Source organism: Cervus elaphus, chromosome 20 (genome assembly GCF_910594005.1).
Source record: "Cervus elaphus chromosome 20, mCerEla1.1, whole genome shotgun sequence".
Taxonomy (NCBI): Eukaryota; Metazoa; Chordata; class Mammalia; order Artiodactyla; family Cervidae; genus Cervus; species Cervus elaphus.
In genome coordinates, this window is record NC_057834.1 from 39680568 (window position 1) to 39699368 (window position 18801).

The 18801-nt window shown below is 50.4% G+C and overlaps 2 protein-coding genes across 6 annotated transcripts in view; both read left to right on the top strand.

Moving 5' to 3' along the window:
* GATAD2B (GATA zinc finger domain containing 2B) overlaps positions 1 to 8926 on the top strand; it is an 80483-nt gene extending 71557 nt beyond the window's left edge. For 2 of the 3 annotated variants that reach the window (XM_043877903.1, XM_043877904.1), the window contains 5 exons: positions 185 to 500; positions 1190 to 1392; positions 2327 to 2437; positions 2595 to 2712; positions 3330 to 8926. In XM_043877903.1, the coding sequence (XP_043733838.1) occupies positions 185 to 500; positions 1190 to 1392; positions 2327 to 2437; positions 2595 to 2712; positions 3330 to 3463 (882 nt within the window). In that variant the 3' untranslated portion in view covers positions 3464 to 8926. The remainder of the gene's footprint in view (positions 1 to 184; positions 501 to 1189; positions 1393 to 2326; positions 2438 to 2594; positions 2713 to 3329) is intronic. The other variant, XM_043877905.1, reaches the window with a different exon arrangement.
* Positions 8927 to 9052: 126 nt separating this feature from the next.
* Positions 9053 to 18116, top strand: LOC122678168. Of its 3 annotated transcripts, none has more exons than XM_043878732.1 (2): positions 9053 to 13393; positions 17591 to 18116. In XM_043878732.1, the coding sequence occupies exon 1, from the start codon at positions 11343 to 11345 to the stop codon at positions 12267 to 12269; it is 927 nt and encodes a 308-aa protein (XP_043734667.1). In that variant the 5' UTR covers positions 9053 to 11342; the 3' UTR covers positions 12270 to 13393; positions 17591 to 18116. The 3 variants fall into 3 exon arrangements, with proteins under 3 accessions (XP_043734667.1, XP_043734668.1, XP_043734669.1); XM_043878733.1 differs by lacking the exon at positions 17591 to 18116 and adding an exon at positions 13718 to 14966; XM_043878734.1 differs by lacking the exon at positions 17591 to 18116 and having other exon boundaries at positions 9053 to 12735; positions 12924 to 14966.
* Positions 18117 to 18801: the final 685 nt, after the last annotated feature.

Genomic DNA, 18801 nt, shown 5'->3' on the forward strand with positions numbered 1-18801 from the left:
TTCTCCTTTGCTGTGTTCCAGAATCCTTTTTCAGTGGAGAAGGTGGACACCTCATGTCATTTTCCGAGTTTGGGGGAAGCTGCGTAGGTCAGACTAGGATCAGATAGTGTTCTCTGCCACGAAAGTAAAAATTGGTTCTTTCTTCCACATATCATCACTGACCCCTACATTCAATCTGTTTCAGCAGTCAAGTTCTTCTGTTCCCTGTCAGCGCACAACATCCTCTGCCATCTATATGAATCTTGCCTCCCATATCCAGCCAGGGACCGTGAACAGAGTGTCCTCACCACTTCCTAGCCCCAGCGCCATGACAGATGCTGCCAACTCACAGGCTGCAGCCAAATTGGCTCTTCGCAAACAGCTGGAAAAGACACTCTTGGAGATTCCACCCCCTAAACCACCTGCTCCCTTGCTTCACTTCCTGCCTAGTGCAGCCAATAGCGAGTTCATCTACATGGTAGGCTTGGAGGAAGTTGTACAGAGTGTCATCGACAGCCAAGGTAAGGCTGTTTGTTGGCCAGTCTTTTTATCTAAGCAAGAGGTTGCCAAACCTGATTAATATGGACAGAGTATCACATGGTACTGTGTAATATTAAATAACCTCTCCCTGACTTTTACCAAACCACTCCCATCCTTTATTCAGAGGCTGTTTAGGAACAGCATATCAAAAAGCTTTTTGTGTGTCTGTATGTCTTAGGCTTAATATTTTTATTGTGTATTTTGTATAGCTTGTCTATTTTTTTGTTTCCAGCATATCATTTAGCTCTTTTTAAAAAATTAATTATTTTTGGTCACACTGGGTCTTCATTGCTGCACAAGGACTATGTCTAGTGGCGGCAAGCAGGGGTTGCTCTCTATTTGCAGTGTGCGGGCTGGAGCCCTTTGACTCTGACACACATTTTCTTCTCATTATTGCATAATAGGAAATCAGAAAACTTGAGTTTTTATCATCCCAGTTTTGTCATTTGGAGCTATGTTTCTTAATTTCCTCATTTGTAAATAAGGATGGTACTAATTCCCTAAAGTGATACTTTGCAATCAAATGAAATGTAAATATTTTATAAATTACAGAGTCACTTTTTTAATTCAGCAGAGTAAACTCCTGGAAAAAGATTCATCTGATGAAGAGAAACAGAGGAGATAGAGAGGAAATGTACAACCACTGATTATTGTTTTTGTTGGCATCTAGGGAAAAGCTGTGCCTCTCTTCTGCGGGTTGAACCCTTTGTTTGTGCCCAGTGCCGCACAGATTTCACCCCTCACTGGAAGCAGGAGAAGAATGGTAAGATTCTGTGTGAGCAGTGTATGACCTCCAACCAGAAGAAGGCTCTAAAGGCAGAACACACCAACCGGCTGAAAAACGCTTTTGTTAAAGCTCTACAGCAGGAACAGGTAAGAGTTCTGACTTCTCACCAGCCGCCTGTGCAGGTTGGATTTTACCAAAAGGCAGTTCTTTCTAGTTTAGAGGAGTTGTCTGTGTGAAATCTACAGTCCAGGTGATCTAGGTTTCTGAAGCGAAGTTCCTTGAACCTAGAGGCCTGGGTTCCCTTTATACCCTTCTTACCATTCTGCCTCTCCCATTTCCATTTGACTACTTCTGATTGAGTAAGAATTTAATGACACATAATGTCTGAGGTTAAGGGAAAGGGACAAAAGGCTTGAGAATCTTGGTTTTCCCTGATAGCACTGCGGAAATTCCTCTGTTATTGACTTCATTTCCTCAAACAAATGGATTTTGGTGAAAAGGATTTACATTTACATTTGTACTAGAACTCTCTTTTAGAGAAGTAATTATCTGCAGTCCATATTTGACAAAGAAATGACAAAGGGAAGGGTAAATTATAAAGTACCCAGTGAAGATTAGTGATTGCTAGTGTGTGTGATTCTTCATACAGTGTTAGTAGAATGAGAATATCTTGGAGCAGGGAAGAGGTATTGGGAAGCTCAGATTATTTTCCGCCCCACCACCTATCGGACCCCTCTGGGTAGCATCATGGGTCCTCTAGAAAATGAGTAGACAGGAGTCAAAAATAAAACTTCAGTAACTCATTGGCCTTAATTAATTACATTAGTCAGCTCATCACCACCACCTAGAACTCCAGCCAACTTCTGAGAGCCAGCTTACCTGGAGAGAGGGATTCCTTAAGCATTGAAGTATTGAGGTTACTGTACCCAGAGCTCTTAGTGCAACTACCCCACCAAACTCTTTTGCCTTTTCCATATCCCTCCAACTAGCTGGCAACATTAGAGATAAGAAGACCTCTAGGTTTTCTGGTTAGGAAATTGGGCGCTGTCCTGCCCAACTTGACCTGATGACTCCCAACAGGAAATTGAACAGCGATTACAGCAGCAGGCAGCCCTCTCCCCCACTACGGCTCCAGCTGTGTCCAGTGTCAGTAAACAAGAGACCATAATGAGACATCATACGCTTCGGCAGGTGAGGATTTCTCTTACGGTTTTGTCAGTCATTTATTCTAGTTTGTCCTTTGCTCTGTGGAAAATCATATTGCTCTTCTGTACTCCCATATTCTTTCCTTCCCCTTACTCCTTCCGTCATGGCAAAGTTACGATCACCTGTCTCCTCATCATTGCAGGCCCCACAGCCCCAGAGCAGCCTCCAGCGTGGTATGCCCACATCTGCCCGTTCCATGCTTTCCAACTTCGCACAGGCGCCCCAGCTGTCTGTGCCGGGGGGCCTCCTTGGTATGCCAGGTGAGAAGGGCTGGGCTCAGAACTTCAGAGTTCTTTAGCGGCTCCTTTAGGTGATTGTTCCGTCTTTTGTTTTCTGCTCTGTCTTTAGGCCCTCCTCCCTTCACTCTTGTTATTCAGCAAATGTTTGCTAAATCCATAGTACATGCCAGGCACAGTACACTAAGGTTTTGGTGGTGAAAATGACCCTTTTGGTGGGCATGTGGTTATTGATCTCTTTTGGCCAGAATAGCAGTGTTAACTGTCCTGATCCTGGTTGAGTGACCTAGGGAAGTTTCTTCAAAGTCAGCTGCCCCTAAACCAAAGCTGATTCAGTAATTCCCCTCTCTTTGTCTTGATTATTTTCCTCACCACCAAGAGTTTTCATTGACTCTTCTATACCATCAATACCATGTTGATTAGTCCTGGTAGGTTTGAAGTTTAGGGAAGACCTCTCTACCTAAAGCTTGGGAGCAGGGTGGGTAGTTGCTACTGAAATAAAGCTTAACTGAGTCTGGACTGATGTAGACAACTTCTAATGTTCCCTCTGCATCTCCAAGACTGTAGCCTCAGGGTATTGCGGAAGAAGGTATCATTTCCTCTTTTAATACCTGCCCTCCACTTTTGTCTCCTGGGTCTAGGTGTCAACATTGCATACTTGAACACTGGTATTGGAGGACACAAAGCCCCCAGTCTGGCAGACCGACAGCGGGAATACCTTTTAGACATGATCCCTCCCCGGTCTATATCGCAGTCCATCAGTGGACAGAAATAACGCCTGTTCCACTTACACTGCCCGACCTTGAATCCTTTACCCCTCTCCTCTCCCATTGTCCCCAACTTCCGTCGCATGCAGTGCCTGTACTGGTGCCTACCATACACGGAAAACAAAACAGAAAAACAGAAGACAAAAAGTAGGAATCAACAAGAAAACACACGCCCTGCCCCGCCACCTCCCCTTTGTTTTACACTGCTGCGATCTCTTCTGCCACTTTCTCTCTTCAGTTTTAACAGTGAGGTGGATCTCTGCCTCTGATAGAGGTCAGAATGAGGTCCTGGGGAGAAATCTAAGCCCTTTGATGTGTGTTTCTAAAGTTTGTTTTTATGCTTTAATTATTATTATCATTTTTAATGATGTTGTGTGTCCTCCCTTTGTTCAGTGGACGGTTAAACCTTTTTATTTTCACCCAGTATTTTTTTTTCTCTTCTCTTTTCTTTTTTGTAAACACAAATGGCATTCAGTTAAGTGATAGGAGCATTGCAGTAGGGTCCCCAGCTGCCAAGTAGGACATGACTGGGAGTGTTAGGGGCAAAAGTTTTTAATGCACTTAACCCAGGGTTGGGGGGAGGTGGTGGCATCAAACAAGGAGGAATAGCACACCAGCTGTGGGGTGTCTCTGAGCTGGACAGTTCAGAAGGCAGTGTTGAGTATTGAAGTTGGGCTCTAAGAATGAGGGGAAAGAGCCTGGAAGGAGAAGCTTTAAAACTTAACCACTCTAAAAGTGACCCATAAAGAAAAGAGAGAAAGGGGCATGACAGTGAACCAAGTTGAGCCAAGGAGGGCTGAGACAAGGTCCCAGCCTTCTGGATGCTGGGTGAATGAGGTTGGTCTCCTGACCCTAGTGGAGACACAGAAGACTATTTCAGGCCAACTAGCCCCAAATTATTTCATCTTATTTTTTTTTTAAAGTTCTCCCCCATCCCCATCTCTTTTCTTTTCTTTTTTTAAAAATCCTAATCTGCCCTCAGTAACCACAGCCCCATCTGTAATATAGAGTGGCTGTTCCCAGCCTGACTTTGCTGGGTGTCCTGGAAGTTGGATGGGCATGAGTGAGTGAAATGTCAAAGGGAGGAAATAGAGGAAGAAAGAAAGAGGGGTTTCCCTCCCAACAGTTGCGACTTTCCCATTTGTCCCTTTACCTTCTGAGTGCCAGGAGATGAGGGTGAGGGCACCTAATCAGGTTGGAGCCCTACCCTGGCCCTGCTGCACTAACTGCAGAGCCGACTGCTCACAGCTGAACAGTTCATGTCAAAACCAGTCCTGGACCTGTGCTATAAAAGTAGTTGTTGTCTTTTTTCTCCCCAGAATTCTATAAATTTTGCTTTCTTGTTTGTTTTTATTCTTAAGTGCTACTAATGTAGAGAATGAATTGAATTGTGCAATGTTGCTGTTCTGGGGATTGGGGAGATTAGCATCCCATTTGCCCACACCATGGGGGACGGGGGAAGAGGGACCAGGTTGTTTTTGAGGTAAGGGAAGCCCATTAAAGTTAGGGGTTTCTGCTCACTTCATAGTGTATGTCCACCTGCCTCTCCAGCTCTAATAAAAGCTGTCAGAGTTTGAGGAAGGGATACTCTCAGCAGAGAGGTGTGAAGAGCAGTGTTACATTTTGCCCTTGAAAGCCACCTGGAGAGGTTCCCCCATTTTTATTTTTTAAAATTAAATAATTTTTTAAAGTAAGAAGGCACTTTTAAAATTAACACACACACAAACTGCACATCCTCCCCATAAAGTTTGGGGAGGGGATAGGAGGAGCTGGAATCAGGCTCAGTTCCCCCCACACTGGCCTCTACTCCCCATATTCCAGAGCCACTGTGGGTGATTATACTGGCCCTACGGGCCTTCCTGGCTTTTTTTCTTTCCTCCCTTTCCCCCAATTCATGGAGCACTTAATAAAGGAGCAGAGATGCAGCCTGTGTCTGGGCTCCCCAGTGGTGAAATGATCTGGAAGCTAGACGCTAGTAACAGGTAGTGATGGGGTCGTTTCGAGTATTTTTCTGGGGAATGTGGAACCCCTGACTAAGTGGTGGGAGAGGGAGGGGGGTTAGTGGAACTGGGTCTGGGATTATTTTAAAATTATATATATATATATAAAGATATATTCTTACATCTTTCCTTTGCCCTCTGTGCTTTGAAAGCACTGGATAAATCGTTTGGTTTTGCTTTTCTCTCTTCCACGAAATTGGAAGCTTTTTAAAAAATATTTTCCCTGCAAGTCATCTTGCCTTGTGGCATGTCTGTCTAGCCTCCCTCCCCCCACCCCATGATGAAGTGCCATTTCTGTTATGTCTCCCCTCCCCCAGCTCAGAGGTTCTCAGAGGTACGAGGTGCCCAAGTTTGTCAGTTGAGATTAAAAGTAAGGAACAGAGAATGTGCAATACCGTCTGGCTGGGGGCTGTCCCTGCCCTGAGCTGAATCCCTTCCCTGGGAGCCAGGCCACCTTTGAATGGGGTTTGGAAGTAAGATGTGTAGAGATAGGGGATGATGGGGAAGGAAAGCCTGTAGTCGCGTGCCTGCCAAGGTGCTGAGGCGATAGGGGAGAGGGTGGAGTCTTCCCTGTTTTTATCCCCTCAGGGTCAGTTACATAGAGGCTGCTTGTTGACTAGTATAGCTCCGTGACCCTTTGCTCAATCGCTGAGATTTGATTTCTTACCCTCTCTTATCCCCATTTTCATACCCTTCCCAGGGATTAGTGACGGGGGCGGGGGGCGGTGAGGTTCCTCTAATCATGGTAAAGTATTAGCCTTCCACCTCCTCCCTTTTCCTCCCACTCCCCCATCCTTCTGTCTTCCTCATTTCTCTACATTTTCATCACTGATTGCCTTGTGTCCCTCCAAGTCTATTGTTGCTGTCCATCCCCAGGCCTTGGGCCCCATAGACACTAAACCTCATGCCCTAAAGATAGGAGGAAAGACCCTCTGTACAGAGTTATCCTTTACCCCTGGAGCACTGAAGCTCAGGGTGATAATAGAATGAGGATCCCACCAGTTTTGCCTGGCTTCCTCCATCACCAGAGGCTTTAAAAGTAGTAGTTTATGGACAGTGGCTTACTCTCTCTAAGCCTGATACAGGTGATTGAGTGGTAAGGCTTTGGTAAAACTGAGGGACAGAGGTCCTTATTTGTCTTTTTTTTTTTTTTTCTTTTTCTTTTTGTCATTTGACCACAGCATCTGGACTTCTTTCATCCCTGGAATAAGTATTTTTTCCACATTTTTTGGATGTATGTATGGTAGACAATTTTTTTTTTAAGACACAGAGATAAATGTTTTCCTGCTTTGGTTGCCTTTCCTTTCCCCTTTAAAAGGAATTAGCTATAGAACTGCTTTGTAAAGATGCTTCTTGATATTTTACTTTTGTTCCTTTTCCCTAACCTCTCCCTTTTCTCCCCACTTCTCCAGAAGGCATAACCTTCTCTCCACACCCCCTACCCCCTCCCCAGTCCTAGGCTCCCTTCCCCTCCAACAAGACCTTCATTAGCTTATGATATTTGCTGCCGAGATGTTATAACAAGGACTCATTCGTGTATATAAGCTATTTCTTGATCCATTTAAAAGGAATTGTACATTGTGTAGAAAAAAAAAAAAACTGAAAAAGAGAAAAAAAAGCCCTAGCCATGGATATTGTGAAACTGTGTTATGTCATTTTGTAATGTGCCCGTTTGTGTATGATCCGTGCAAAAGGGTTTCTGGGGAAGGGGAGGGGGTAGGGAGGCAGGGCTGTGGAGGGTGGGGAGGGGAGTGGGCCGGGCCCAGCACACTGAGACTGGCAGCTGCTCCAACCCCATCCCTCCTTAGAGATGCCACCTCCCCCACCACCCACCCCTAATTTGTGCCTTGCCTCCCCACCCTGGAGTAGTCCCTCCGGGTCACCAGCACTGCCTTGGCAGAGCCCACTCCCTACCCTAACCTGCCCACCCTCCTTACCCCCCAGCATTAGGTTGAGACTGTGGGGAAGTGCTGGGGGTTGGGAGGTAGCCGAGGAATGGGGCAGTTCCCGGGGGCATTGAAACCAAGTATTATTATGAATTGTAATTGTATTTGCACTGTTTTTTTTCTCTGATTGCATCAGCATATATACAATATACCTATATAACAAAATTCAGTGTCAAGCTTTCTTATGCAAGGGATTTCCCCACCCCAAAAAAAAGAACCTAGTTTCATGGGCCTTTGAGGGTGGATTGTCAGGGGATGATAGAAATAATTTAAACAAGTCATCCTAAGAAAGTCTCCCTTAGGGGAGAGCCATATCCATCTGTACACAGTTTTAGGCTTTGTAAATTGGGGTGAGGCTGGGTTACTGCAAAAGCTAAGACTCCTAGTCCAGACTGTGGAGAGTAAAGAGAACCACAGCACAAAGAGGGTGGGATGGTGGCACAGCCTGGAGACCTGGGGTTTAGTCTCGAGCTTTCCTGCTGACTTGTTACGTGACCTTTGGTGGAGCTAATTTTCGGGGTCTCCGTTTTATTTGTGAAGTGATGGCAGGCAGGGGAGATCCTCTAGCTACCAAGTTTATAAAACTTCCTTCCCCACCTGAAAACAAAACAGTTTGAGGTGAGGAAAGTGTCGGGCTGAAAAACCAGGGAGGAAACCAAAGTGGCTAGTGTTGAAGTGGGTATATGTGTGACAGTGCCCTTGGAGAGCTGCCAGGTCCCTGCTGTTCCTTTTGGTTTAGGAAAGGCAGCAGAGTGATGTTTAGAACTTCAGTTAAATCTGGGACATCTTTGCCCTCCTGCCTCTAGTTACCCAAGGGCAGGAACCAGGCCCCAAGCCCCACCTCACAAGCAGTTGCCCTCAAGGGTGGTTGACCAATGAATACCCCAGGTTGGCAGTCACTCACGCCCTTTGTGAGCTACAGAATGCAGATCTTTCCCCCATTTCTTTGGTTGGAGAGCTCAGATATAGTCCACATCTTGTCTCCTTCCCTCAGATCTCATCTGAACCCCCTTAAAGGCAGCTCTCTCAACAGCTGTTTCCTTCAGGGGCCCAGTTTCCCCACAGCCTGGGCTGCGTACTCCCACTGTAGGTCCTTGGCCGGTAAAGCCTGGAGAAGGGTATAGGATGGTGGGTGAAGCCCTGGGGAAGGTGGAAGGATAGATTGGGGGTGGGGGGTGGGGAGCAGGGAGGTGGGATGGGGAATGGCCTTCTCTGAATGGGGTGGGTGGGAGGGGAACAAGACCCTTTTGCACAACTCTTTTAAGTTTCCTTTTTTAAAAAAAAAAAAACTCATTCTGATTTTCTGCATTGTGTTTGGGAATTAAAATGAAAAAACTAAGACCAATAGAAACTGGTTTTCAAAAAGGCAAATACACTCCCATCTGTTTCAGATGCTGCTGAGCATTTCAGCGGTGACAGATTCAAATAATAAGCTAATTTTTGGAGAAAGGATTAAAAGAAAAAAAACTTTGTAATATTTATCACTTGCAAGCTATGTTTAATAAAGAAAGGAATGGTTTCTAAACTTTCCTGTGACTTGTGCTTTAGTCATGGTGGAGGGTGGGGATGGCAGTTTGGTGGGAGAAATTTTAGGGGCGATTTGGAGATTGGCTATGATTCATACTCCCTGAAGTCACTGGGGTGCCTTTATAGTTTGTGTCTTTTCTTCAGTTGTGAGGATTTAAAGCCCTTACCTATTTGAGTATTCTTGTTCCCCTCAGTTTTATGTAGATCCATGTTCTGGAAGCCACTGATCCCACTTTAATTACCTGATGACTTAAGGTCTAAAGGTATCCCAAAGGAGGCTGCATTTAACCCAGAGGCTGGACCTCCATCCTGCTGGAAGGAGAGGTGTACCCTCGTTGTCCTTGGCCCTTCTCATTATGCTGCTCTAGTCTCCAGTAAGAGTTCTTTGTAGCATGCTGGTCTCTCCAGGGGGAACCTTAAAACAGCCCACACTGTTCTTAGCAAGCTGCATAATATGTACTTCCTTAGTTGGAATGCAACGTCCCCTGAAAGATCTGCAAGTGCTGTGTCCTACCATGTCACTCACCTCCACTCCCCCAAGTTCTCCTTTCAATCCAGAACATTAATCAGATTCTAATTTATTTTTTCCATCTTGGTTTATTTCCAGCAAAGCATTTAGACAAGGCCCACCCAGAGGAGAGGATGGCACTTCCTCAGGGAGCTGAAGTTTGGGGCTGTTCTTAACCTCTTGGTCCCCTGCCACATTGTTTAGTCAAAACAGCTTTTGCTCCTTGGGCGGTTGCGGAGGGGCAAGGCCCAGCCTTGCTGGAGTCTTGTCATCGGTGCTAACATCTTTCTACAAGAGCACAGGGGAGACAGTGATTGGGATCCCACCAAGACCAACAGATTGAGAGCCTGGGGTTTTGGTTTTAGGGCATGGAAGGGCTGGACAAGGAGTGGGGCAGGGGCCAGGACTGCCACAGGTCATCAGGGGCAGGGTGGGAAAGACGTGCTCTTTGGACACCTAGAATGGAGGGGAATAGATGTGTAGGGTGTTCCATAGCCTCTGTGCTCATTCTGCAAGGGATTCAAGGCCACTAAAACCTCAGTGCAAACTAATAGTTCCTTTCAAAAACAGAAAAATGTTGAGGGGTGCCTCCTGAAAAGGGGCCAATGCTTTGGATCTGGAAAGGTGGAGAGGGGCATTTGGTTGCTGAGAGAAGCAGTGCACATGAGCTTAGATGTCCGAAATGCTTCTGATGTCGGAACAAAATGTCAAGGAACCTGGAGCCCCTTTGCCCACCTGCCTTTTTAAACAACCGGGAATGCAGGATGCCTGTCCCGGTCAGACTCCAGCTTGGGCACAGGAGAAACAGGTTTCAGACAGGAGGTTCAGGTTGGAGGATGAGTGCCTTGCCCCGCTTTCCCGCTTCGGGGGAACTCTTAGAGCTATTTGTCTTTGGGGATCATGGATCCTTTGGATCATGAGGATATGTTCAGTGGGGTATGAGGGAGGATTAACGGAGAGAACTCCCACCTGAGCATGGTTTAGTTTTAAGTTATCTGGTGTGTTGGGGAGGACACAGATTCCCCCCTTGCTTGAGGAGAAGGGAGAAGCGGAAGTCATGTCCTCTTTTCTCTTCCTATGGTCAGGCTTGCCCCTCTCCACTGAAGAGGCTGGGGGACCTTTGGTTCCTTCCTGCCTCCAGGGTGGCAGGGAAAGGTGAAGTAGGTTCTTAGGGCTGCAGTTAGTGACATCTGGGAGGGAGCCAGCTTGAAGGGCCCTAGGCTAAGGGTGGCTGCTCCACCGTCACAGGAGGGGGAAGGCGGTGGTCAGGCCTCAGACGCGGGGCCTCAAGCACACCACTCTTTCCTCCCCAGTCCCCCTCACTAGACTCCCCCTCACCTGGGTATTGAGTTCAGTTTTCCCCGCTTCCCTCCACTCGCAGCCTGGCTTCTGCAGCCCCCAGCTCCATCCCAGGCAGTCTGAGGCACTGCTCAGCACTCCTGTGACTCCTGTCTGCAGAAGAGGCTGCCCGGATGGAGAGGATGAGTACCATGACCTGTCTGGGGCTTCCCTCTGGCTTAGCATCCATCAGCCCCAGCCTTTCGTCCTGTTCTGCGCACCCCAGAGACAGGAGAAGCCAGACCCTTCCTTGTGCGGAGTCGCAGGAATCCAGCTCTGGCCCCCTTTCGCCGCCTGTCCTTTGCCTTGGGAGCCCCCGTGCTCTCTGCCCTGTTTCATGCAGCCACCAGGCCTCTTCCCGCTCCTAGTACCACACAACTGAGAAGAACTGGCCCTCCCTCGCTGCCTCAGTCTCCTCATTTGTAAAACAGCATAGTCATGGATAAAAGCCCTTCCCCGCTCTTTGGACCTATGCCGCCGTAGTGCAGACTGTCTTCCTAGCAGTTCTCCACATAGCCATCCTGGCCCTTATCTGTGTCTCCAGCCCAGGAGGAGACAGAGGAGGCAGATGATGAGGGCAGCCAGGCCCACGTGTATGCCCACCACAACCCCAGGCGGCGAGCTGCTCTCATCCTGGCTGCAAGAGCGCCCAGCCTCGGACTCTGGATACAGTGCCGTCTGTCAGAGGACCAAGGTGGAGGCAAAGCTCAGCCCCTCCTCCTCCTCGAAGACTGGCGGCCGCAGGTCCTATGGTAAGGGCCTGCTTGGACCCAGGCCTGCCACCCTGCTACCAGATCCCACTCACCGGGGGTGGCCAGGGGCACATGTGCCGAGAGACAACATGGGAACTGTGCTTGCCATCCCCATGGCCACTGAAGGCCTGGAGCTGGATCTCAGAGAGGGCCTCACCCAGATCTGTGTAGAGAAAGGAACTGACAGTGCTAGCCAGAAGCAGGGGCCCTTCAAAACGGGCAGCAGGCAGCTTGCGGTGAAAGAGATTGAAGCCTTGGATAGACCCCAGCTGGAGTGGCAGCTCCCACGAGGCCTGCACAGAGGTGACGTTGAGCGCTTTGGTGGGGAAGCCGAGGGCAGCAGGGGCTGCAGAGGAAACGAGATGAGCTGGTTGGCAGTTCTGTTTGCCCGAGGCCAGGGGCTCTACAGAGCTGGAGAAGCTGTTGCTCACTGCCGCCCATGCTGGAAGCGTGGCTGGAGGCCGAGTCCTGGCTGGCACCCTCTGCTGAGTAGGCCCGCACATGGACGGAATAGACCGTGGCAGGCTCCAGGTTGGAGAAGACGTGCTCAAAAGGTGCCTTTGCCCCCGGCCTCTTGGAGCTCTGGACCAGCTGGCTTTGAGAAGCAGAGAAGCTTGGCAACCAGCATCCCTCTCCCTTACTACAACCATCCCCCACCACCACAAAGTGGGCACAGAGCCCCAGCTAGGTCTTCGAGGAGAGAAGGGAGTGGGGGCTGCAGGAGCCAGGATGAGAAAGGCTGAGGATAAGAAGGGGGCTGAAGAGCAAAAGGAAGTATCAGAGGTCCAGGCAGGTCTGGGCATCACTAAGAGTAGGAGAAACTTGACCAGGGACTCCTGCCCATCCACTCACACCCACCTCCCACTGGCCAGAGGTGCGACACAAAGCTGATGAGTCCCCACTGGGGGGCAGTGGTTCCCGGGACACTCAAACGGCAGAGGTGGAGAGAGCCGCCGCCGCCGCCGCGGGCAGGCCCGTGGGAACGGGATGGCTCTGGATATCGTCACAGCCAGGCAGGCACTGGCCTGGTTGGAGCCTGCACTGTTCTCTGCCGTGTATTGGTAGATGGCCTTGTCCTCTGCAGATATCTGCACCAGGGAAAAGCAAACACAACCACTGGGGCTCCTTCCCTCCGAGTCCCCTGCCCTGATGGAGTGGCAAGACCCATGGACCAGCCCAGAAGCAGAAGGACCCACCACCCATATGCAGGTGTCGCTTGTATGGAGCAGGCTGGGCAGAGCCTTCTGTGGGTGGAGTTAGCTGCAAGGGTTGTAGGCAGTAAATGTAGGAAGAGAGTGTTGTATATAGGTGGTGGATGCCTGGGGCAGCTGAGGGGACCTCAGCAGTCAGGCAGAGTGGAGGGGGTGGAACAGGCGTACCTCGGGTACCTGTTGTAGGTTAGCCGAATGTCATCCCCAGGACTCAACCCTTTCCCGTTCTTCAGCCAGACCAGCCAGGGCTCAGGGACACCCTGGGCTACACAGATGAAGATGGTGCTGCTGCCTGGAGGCTTGGACAAGGACTGTGGCCAGTGGACAAACTCGGAGGGAGCCAGGCAGGTGATGGCAGGTGGGAGGTGCCGTGAGGTCTGGCCTCTCACCCTCCTCCTGCTCCTCTCCTCATCCAGGTTCCCGTGGAGGGTGAGGTGACCCAGGACACTCCCTAGCTGGCCCTTGGGGCTCACCCTGCACAAGCAGGATGCCCTGTGCTCTCGTCGGATCTGAGTTCCGAGCTGATTGACTGACTGCGCAGGCGTAGACGCTCGAGTGCTGGACCAACACTTCAGAGATCATGAGGTTCCCAGGGCCCAGGACTTGGATGCCCTCTACACTGATGGAGCAGCCAGCCACCTGCGGGGAGACAACTGGTCAGAGCTGGGATGGTGCAAAGTGCTGGGGTCTCCGGAAGGCGGGACGGGGCGGGACGGCTACACACCCAGGTAGCTCCAGACCAGTGGCTGTGGGTGGCCTGCGGCAATGCATTCCAGCACTGCACCCTCGGGTTCTGAGCCCCAGACAGGATCTCTGGCTCCTGCGGCAGCTGTGGGGATCCCACTGAGCGGCGGAAACAGAAAACTGAAGGATCAGGAAACAGAACTCTCCCGTTGAACCCAGGACACACTTCCGCTCCCAGAGGCCCCTTCTAATCCTCAAGTGACCAGACCCCAGAGGTGTTGCCATTTTACTCCTAGATTACATATAAAGGAAATTACTTGCCCAAGGTCCTGTGGCAGTAAATAGTAGTGTGTGTGTACCTGTGTGCGCACTAAGTCACTTCAGCCATGTCCAACTCTGCAACTCTGTGGACCATACCTGCCAGGCTTCTCTGTCCATGGGATTCTCCAGGCAAGAGTATTGGAGTGGGTTGCTGTGCCCTCCTCCAGGGGACCTTCCTGACCCAGGGATCGAACCCATGTCCTCCTGAGGCTCCTGCATTGCAGGTGAGTTCTTTACTAGTGAATCCCACAAATAGAGGTATACTTCATTTTATTGCGCTTCACAGATACTGAGGTGGTTTTTATGTTTTTTAAACAAATCAAAAGCTTGTGGCAACCCTGCATTATCAGATGATGGTTAGCAATTTTAGAAATCAACTTTTTTATATGAGGTATGTACATTGTTTTATACATAATGCTATTTAATAGGATACAGTATAAACATGATTTTTTTTTTAAACATGATTTTTATATGAACCAGAAAGCCAAACAATTCACAAGACTCGCTTTATTATGACAGTCACTCTAGTCTGGCACCAAACCTGCAGTACCTCTGAGGTCGGCCTACGTCAGAGCTAAGCCGCTTCAGGGTACTAAGCAGGCCCCAAGTTAAACTGGAGGGGTGGAGGGAGGAAAGGGTGTCAGCAGGACCCCCAGCAGCACAGAGTGCCCCTGGAGGGCCTGCAGCAGTGTCAGAACATGAACTGACCAGGTAGGGAGGTAATGATACCCAGGGACCTAGTCCCCTTCCCTAAGTCACCCACAAAACTGGCAGGAGACCCTTCCCTTAGAAAGAGAGCCAGGCCCCGGTGCCAAGTGAGCATGTCTCAGCTGCTCAAAGGGATGCAAACGTTTTCTGAAGTACACTGCTCTTGGGTCTAACAGCATCTTCATTTTCTGGCACCCTCTCCCATCTTATTAAGTGAATCAGCGCGTCGTCACTGGGGGCTGCCTTGTGTGAGGTGCTGTTATTCTCACACTGGGAGCACAGGTGTGAACAGCAAGGCAACAGGCCTTTGTCTTCATCCTGTCACCCCATTCTTGTTTTGCAACTTTTTATTTTATGAGATTTTGTAACACATATTTATTTAACCTTTTCATAAATGTCCTTTATTAAAAATTTAGGAATTCCCTGGCAATCCATGGGTTAGAATTCTGTGCTACCACTGCAGGGGGGACCTGAATTTGATCCCTGGTTGGGGAACTAGGATCCCACAAGCCATAGCATGACAAAAACAGAAAAACTTCTCATACAAAGTTACATCTCTCAAAGTTTCTGGGCTTCCCTGGTGGTGCTAGTGGTTAAAAAAAAAAAAAAAAAAATCTGCCTGCCAATGCAGGAGATGCAAAAAATGTGGGTTTGATCCCTGGGTCAAGAAGATCCCCTGGAGTAGGAAATGGCAACCCTCTCTAATATTCTTGCCTGGAAAATTCCATGGACAGAGGAGCCTGGCAGGCTACAGCCCATGGGGTTGCAAAGAGTCAGACCTGACCGAGCTCACACACACACACACACACACACACACACCGGTGACTCAGCTGGCAGAAAATCCACCTCCCAATGCAGGGGACTTGGGTTTGACCCCTGGTCTGGGAAGATCCCACATGCTGCAGAGCAACTAAGGGCATGCTCCATGACTAGTGAGCCTGTGCCCTAGAGCCTAGGAGCTGCAACTACTGAGCCCTCATGCCAAAACTATTGAAACCTGAACACTCCAGAGCCTATGCTCTGCAGCAAGAGAACCCGCCACCACGAGAAGTCTGTGCACTGCACTGGAGATTAGCCCCCGCTCACCACCACTAGAGGAGAGCAACGAAAACCCAGCATAGCCAAATATAATTTTTAAAAAAGCTCCTCAAGGACTGCTATAAAGTCTACACATCTTTAAATCTGGCTCAAGGTCTAGCACAGTATTTCACCCATTCTCCATTCAGCCCACCGCCACATATTGAGAGTCTACTTCGGACCAGGCACTCCTCAGTTTGCCGCCCAAAGCTCTAGATCCAGCTGTGGACTGTCTTGAAATGTCCTGGTCTTGGCCGAGGAGGCGATGTTCCACCTGGTCAGGCCATCTAGTGGGGCAGAGCTGGTCTATGTGACATCCATCCCTGGCTGAACGCCTCTGCATGCCAGGCTTTATACTGTGACCCCCCCCCCCATGCACCGTCCCCTTTAATCCTTACTACAAGCCTGTGGGGCCAGTGCTTTTACTTCTCCAAGTTCACAGATGAGAAAACAGTGCCAGAGAGAGCAAGTGACTTGTTCAACCCCAGAGGGCCTGGCAGAAGTGGAACGCAATCCTGGGTCTTGGAGGCACTGCTGATAGCATTCCCTCCGGGCACTGTGAGCTCCTTGAAAGTCCGGGAAATCCCGTGTCCCTGGTGCCTGCCCACGGTAACGCACGCCCCACGGAGTGGATGGCTGGGGCCTCAGTACCCAGCTCCTGTCTCCTGTCCCTGGGGGAATGTCTACACTGATCCCAGCTTCTTCTGTGAAATGTAGGCTATCATGTAACTCAGTCACCGGCTGATCCTCTGTGCCCAAAAAGCACCTGCTTGTCATCTGCCTAAAGCTCTCTGGCCATTCAGTCCCCTGCCTCTGCGGCCAGCAGGATGGAGGACCCGTGCCTGCCTAGTCACTTGGCCAGGAGCACTGATCATCATGGAAGCCTGGCATCCTGCCCTGCCCTCATGCCTGGGATGGCCGATGGGAACAGGAAGTGGAAAGCCACAGGAACCTCACCCCAGCTTCCCTCTGCTCTCAGGGAGGAGCCCCTGATCCCCACTCTTTGCTTTCAGTTTCTAAGCCAGCTCCAGATAAGAGACACCACAGATGTCCCCTTCCTCTTTCGGGCTTCAGTCTAAAAATTAAGCATCTTTTGGTAGAATTTTGCCTTGAGGCTTGCCCAAGGTTCACCTGTTATCTGTGCTGCGGGGGCCCCCTAGCGGGTAGTTCAGGCACGCTTTCCCCGCACACTCTGGCGGCCTCGGCTTCACGCTGTGGCCGGAGTCTTACCTGTTTCCCACTGGGTATCATCTCTGCATAGGTTCTGCTGCAACCCTCATTTTGGGCACAAAACTCTCCCACCCCACGTGGCCTGTATTTCGGGTCATTTTGGGCATTTCATCTCAGGTAAAAGGCTATTTTCACCCAAAGGAGGAAACACGCAAATGTGCGTGTACGCGTGCACACAAACACACATGCAGACACATCTGAGCACACCATGCACAAACACAAGTGTACCCAAGCATCCACTCCCAGCCGAGTCACAGGAGCCCCTAAACCCATCAAAAGGGCTCCCACTACTCTGGATCAAGTCCAAACTCCTTTTCACGATGGGCATCACCTACCTTTCCTACACCCATTTTTTGTTACCTTGAATTCTCCCCATTCTCTGGTCCAGCAACGTGGAATTGCCTGCATGAACTGCACTATTCTAACCCTTGTGCTTTTACTGAAGCAGTGCCACCCTCTCCATCTTCCTGACCTTGGCCTGCCTCTCCGCTCACCCTTCTACCCTCAGCTTGGTATAGCTTTCTCTCAAGGCCCCTTACCAGCCCTTGCCCATAGCCCAAGGCTGGGTTAGAGGCCTCTGCCCTGGGTTCCCACAGCACTTCCCTGTCTACTCAGTTGCCAGCTCTGGGAAGCCTGATGGACTGACTGAGCCTCTTCCACCTGCTTACTTCTGTATTCCCACACCCAGCACGGTCCTTATATGTAGCCAGCGCTCAAAGTATCTGTACCACATGCAACCACATCAGCCACACCCGCTCCCTGTGGCGCCAGCTCCCACACCCTCCTCCGCCCAGTGCCCGCTCTGATCCCCCTGGTCCTCGCTTCCCTTTCAGCATCAGCCGCGCATCCTGGCTGTGGCGAGCATTGGCCACATTATGAGCAGTATGTGCCCAGGTCAGCCTGGCTCACGCGAGTGATGCGGAGGATGCCACTGGGGTCCCTGGCTGGGCGGTGGCCCCCAGCCTGTCAGCCCGCCACGCTCCTTCCTGGTGCTCGCCTCTGCTCAGCGGTACTCAAGGTCATGCCGTTGTGTTCCCAGGAACTGGAAGGCTCAGGCCCTCCCCGGGTCATGCACTGGGAGCAGGTGACTCCACCCGGCTCCTCCTTGACAGACTCTGGATGTTGACAGAAGCATGACAGGCCTAGGACACAGGGACCACCTGAGCACCTGGACAGCTGGCCGCCACCTCCGCCGCCAGCAACTCTGTCCCAGAGCCCCAGCTTCCCCTCCGTGCCCACAGTTGCCACTCCCCACTGACTGCTTCTTTGCACCCCTGCAGTATTGCATCTGTGGTCTCTGGAGGCCATGAGCACTTCACCTTCATGACATTTAAAATTATGATTTACATTTGCATTGGTATCAACACAAATATAATCCAGAACTATAAAATAACAACTCACTATTATAAATTCGTTATTCATTTTTTCTTCTGGTTTTAAAGAAATTATAGTTAAAACAGGTTTGTGATCCCCTGAAAGGGCCCTCAGCGCATACTGTGTCTAATGGCCAAGTCAACACTGCCCAGGCCACCCTGGGCAATTCTGTGCCCTGTGGGCGCCATCTGTGGGTACCCCTGTGCACTCGTCCCCCCTAACCCTCACAGGAGCAGCCCAGTCACTTACTTGCCAGTTGCATCTGGGCCCACGGGCACCAGGCAGTTCTGGGCCACACAGTGGGACTCGTGGGCACGGGAGGGGAGGCTCCAGTGGGAGGGCAGGCGGCCAGATGCAGGGAGCCGTTGGGCATCAGGGTGGTGCTGCTGGCGTTGGTCAGGGCCAGTCTGTCCCACTGCCAGAAAATGGACACAGGCGGCTCACGCTCCACCTGGCCGGGCAGCACCAGCGGGCGCTCCCGCACAAAGGCCAGCTCAGAGCCTGCAACGGGACCCGTGGGGACAGCCAGCCAGGCCTGGGCACACCAGCCTCCTGTAGCCCACCACCTCCCCTCAGTTTTGAGCCCTCTCGGCCTGGGTGAGGGGTAGGGAGGCAGGACTTTACTTGGGGGGGGCCTTGGGGAAGCACATGAGGAGGGCCTGGCAGTCCA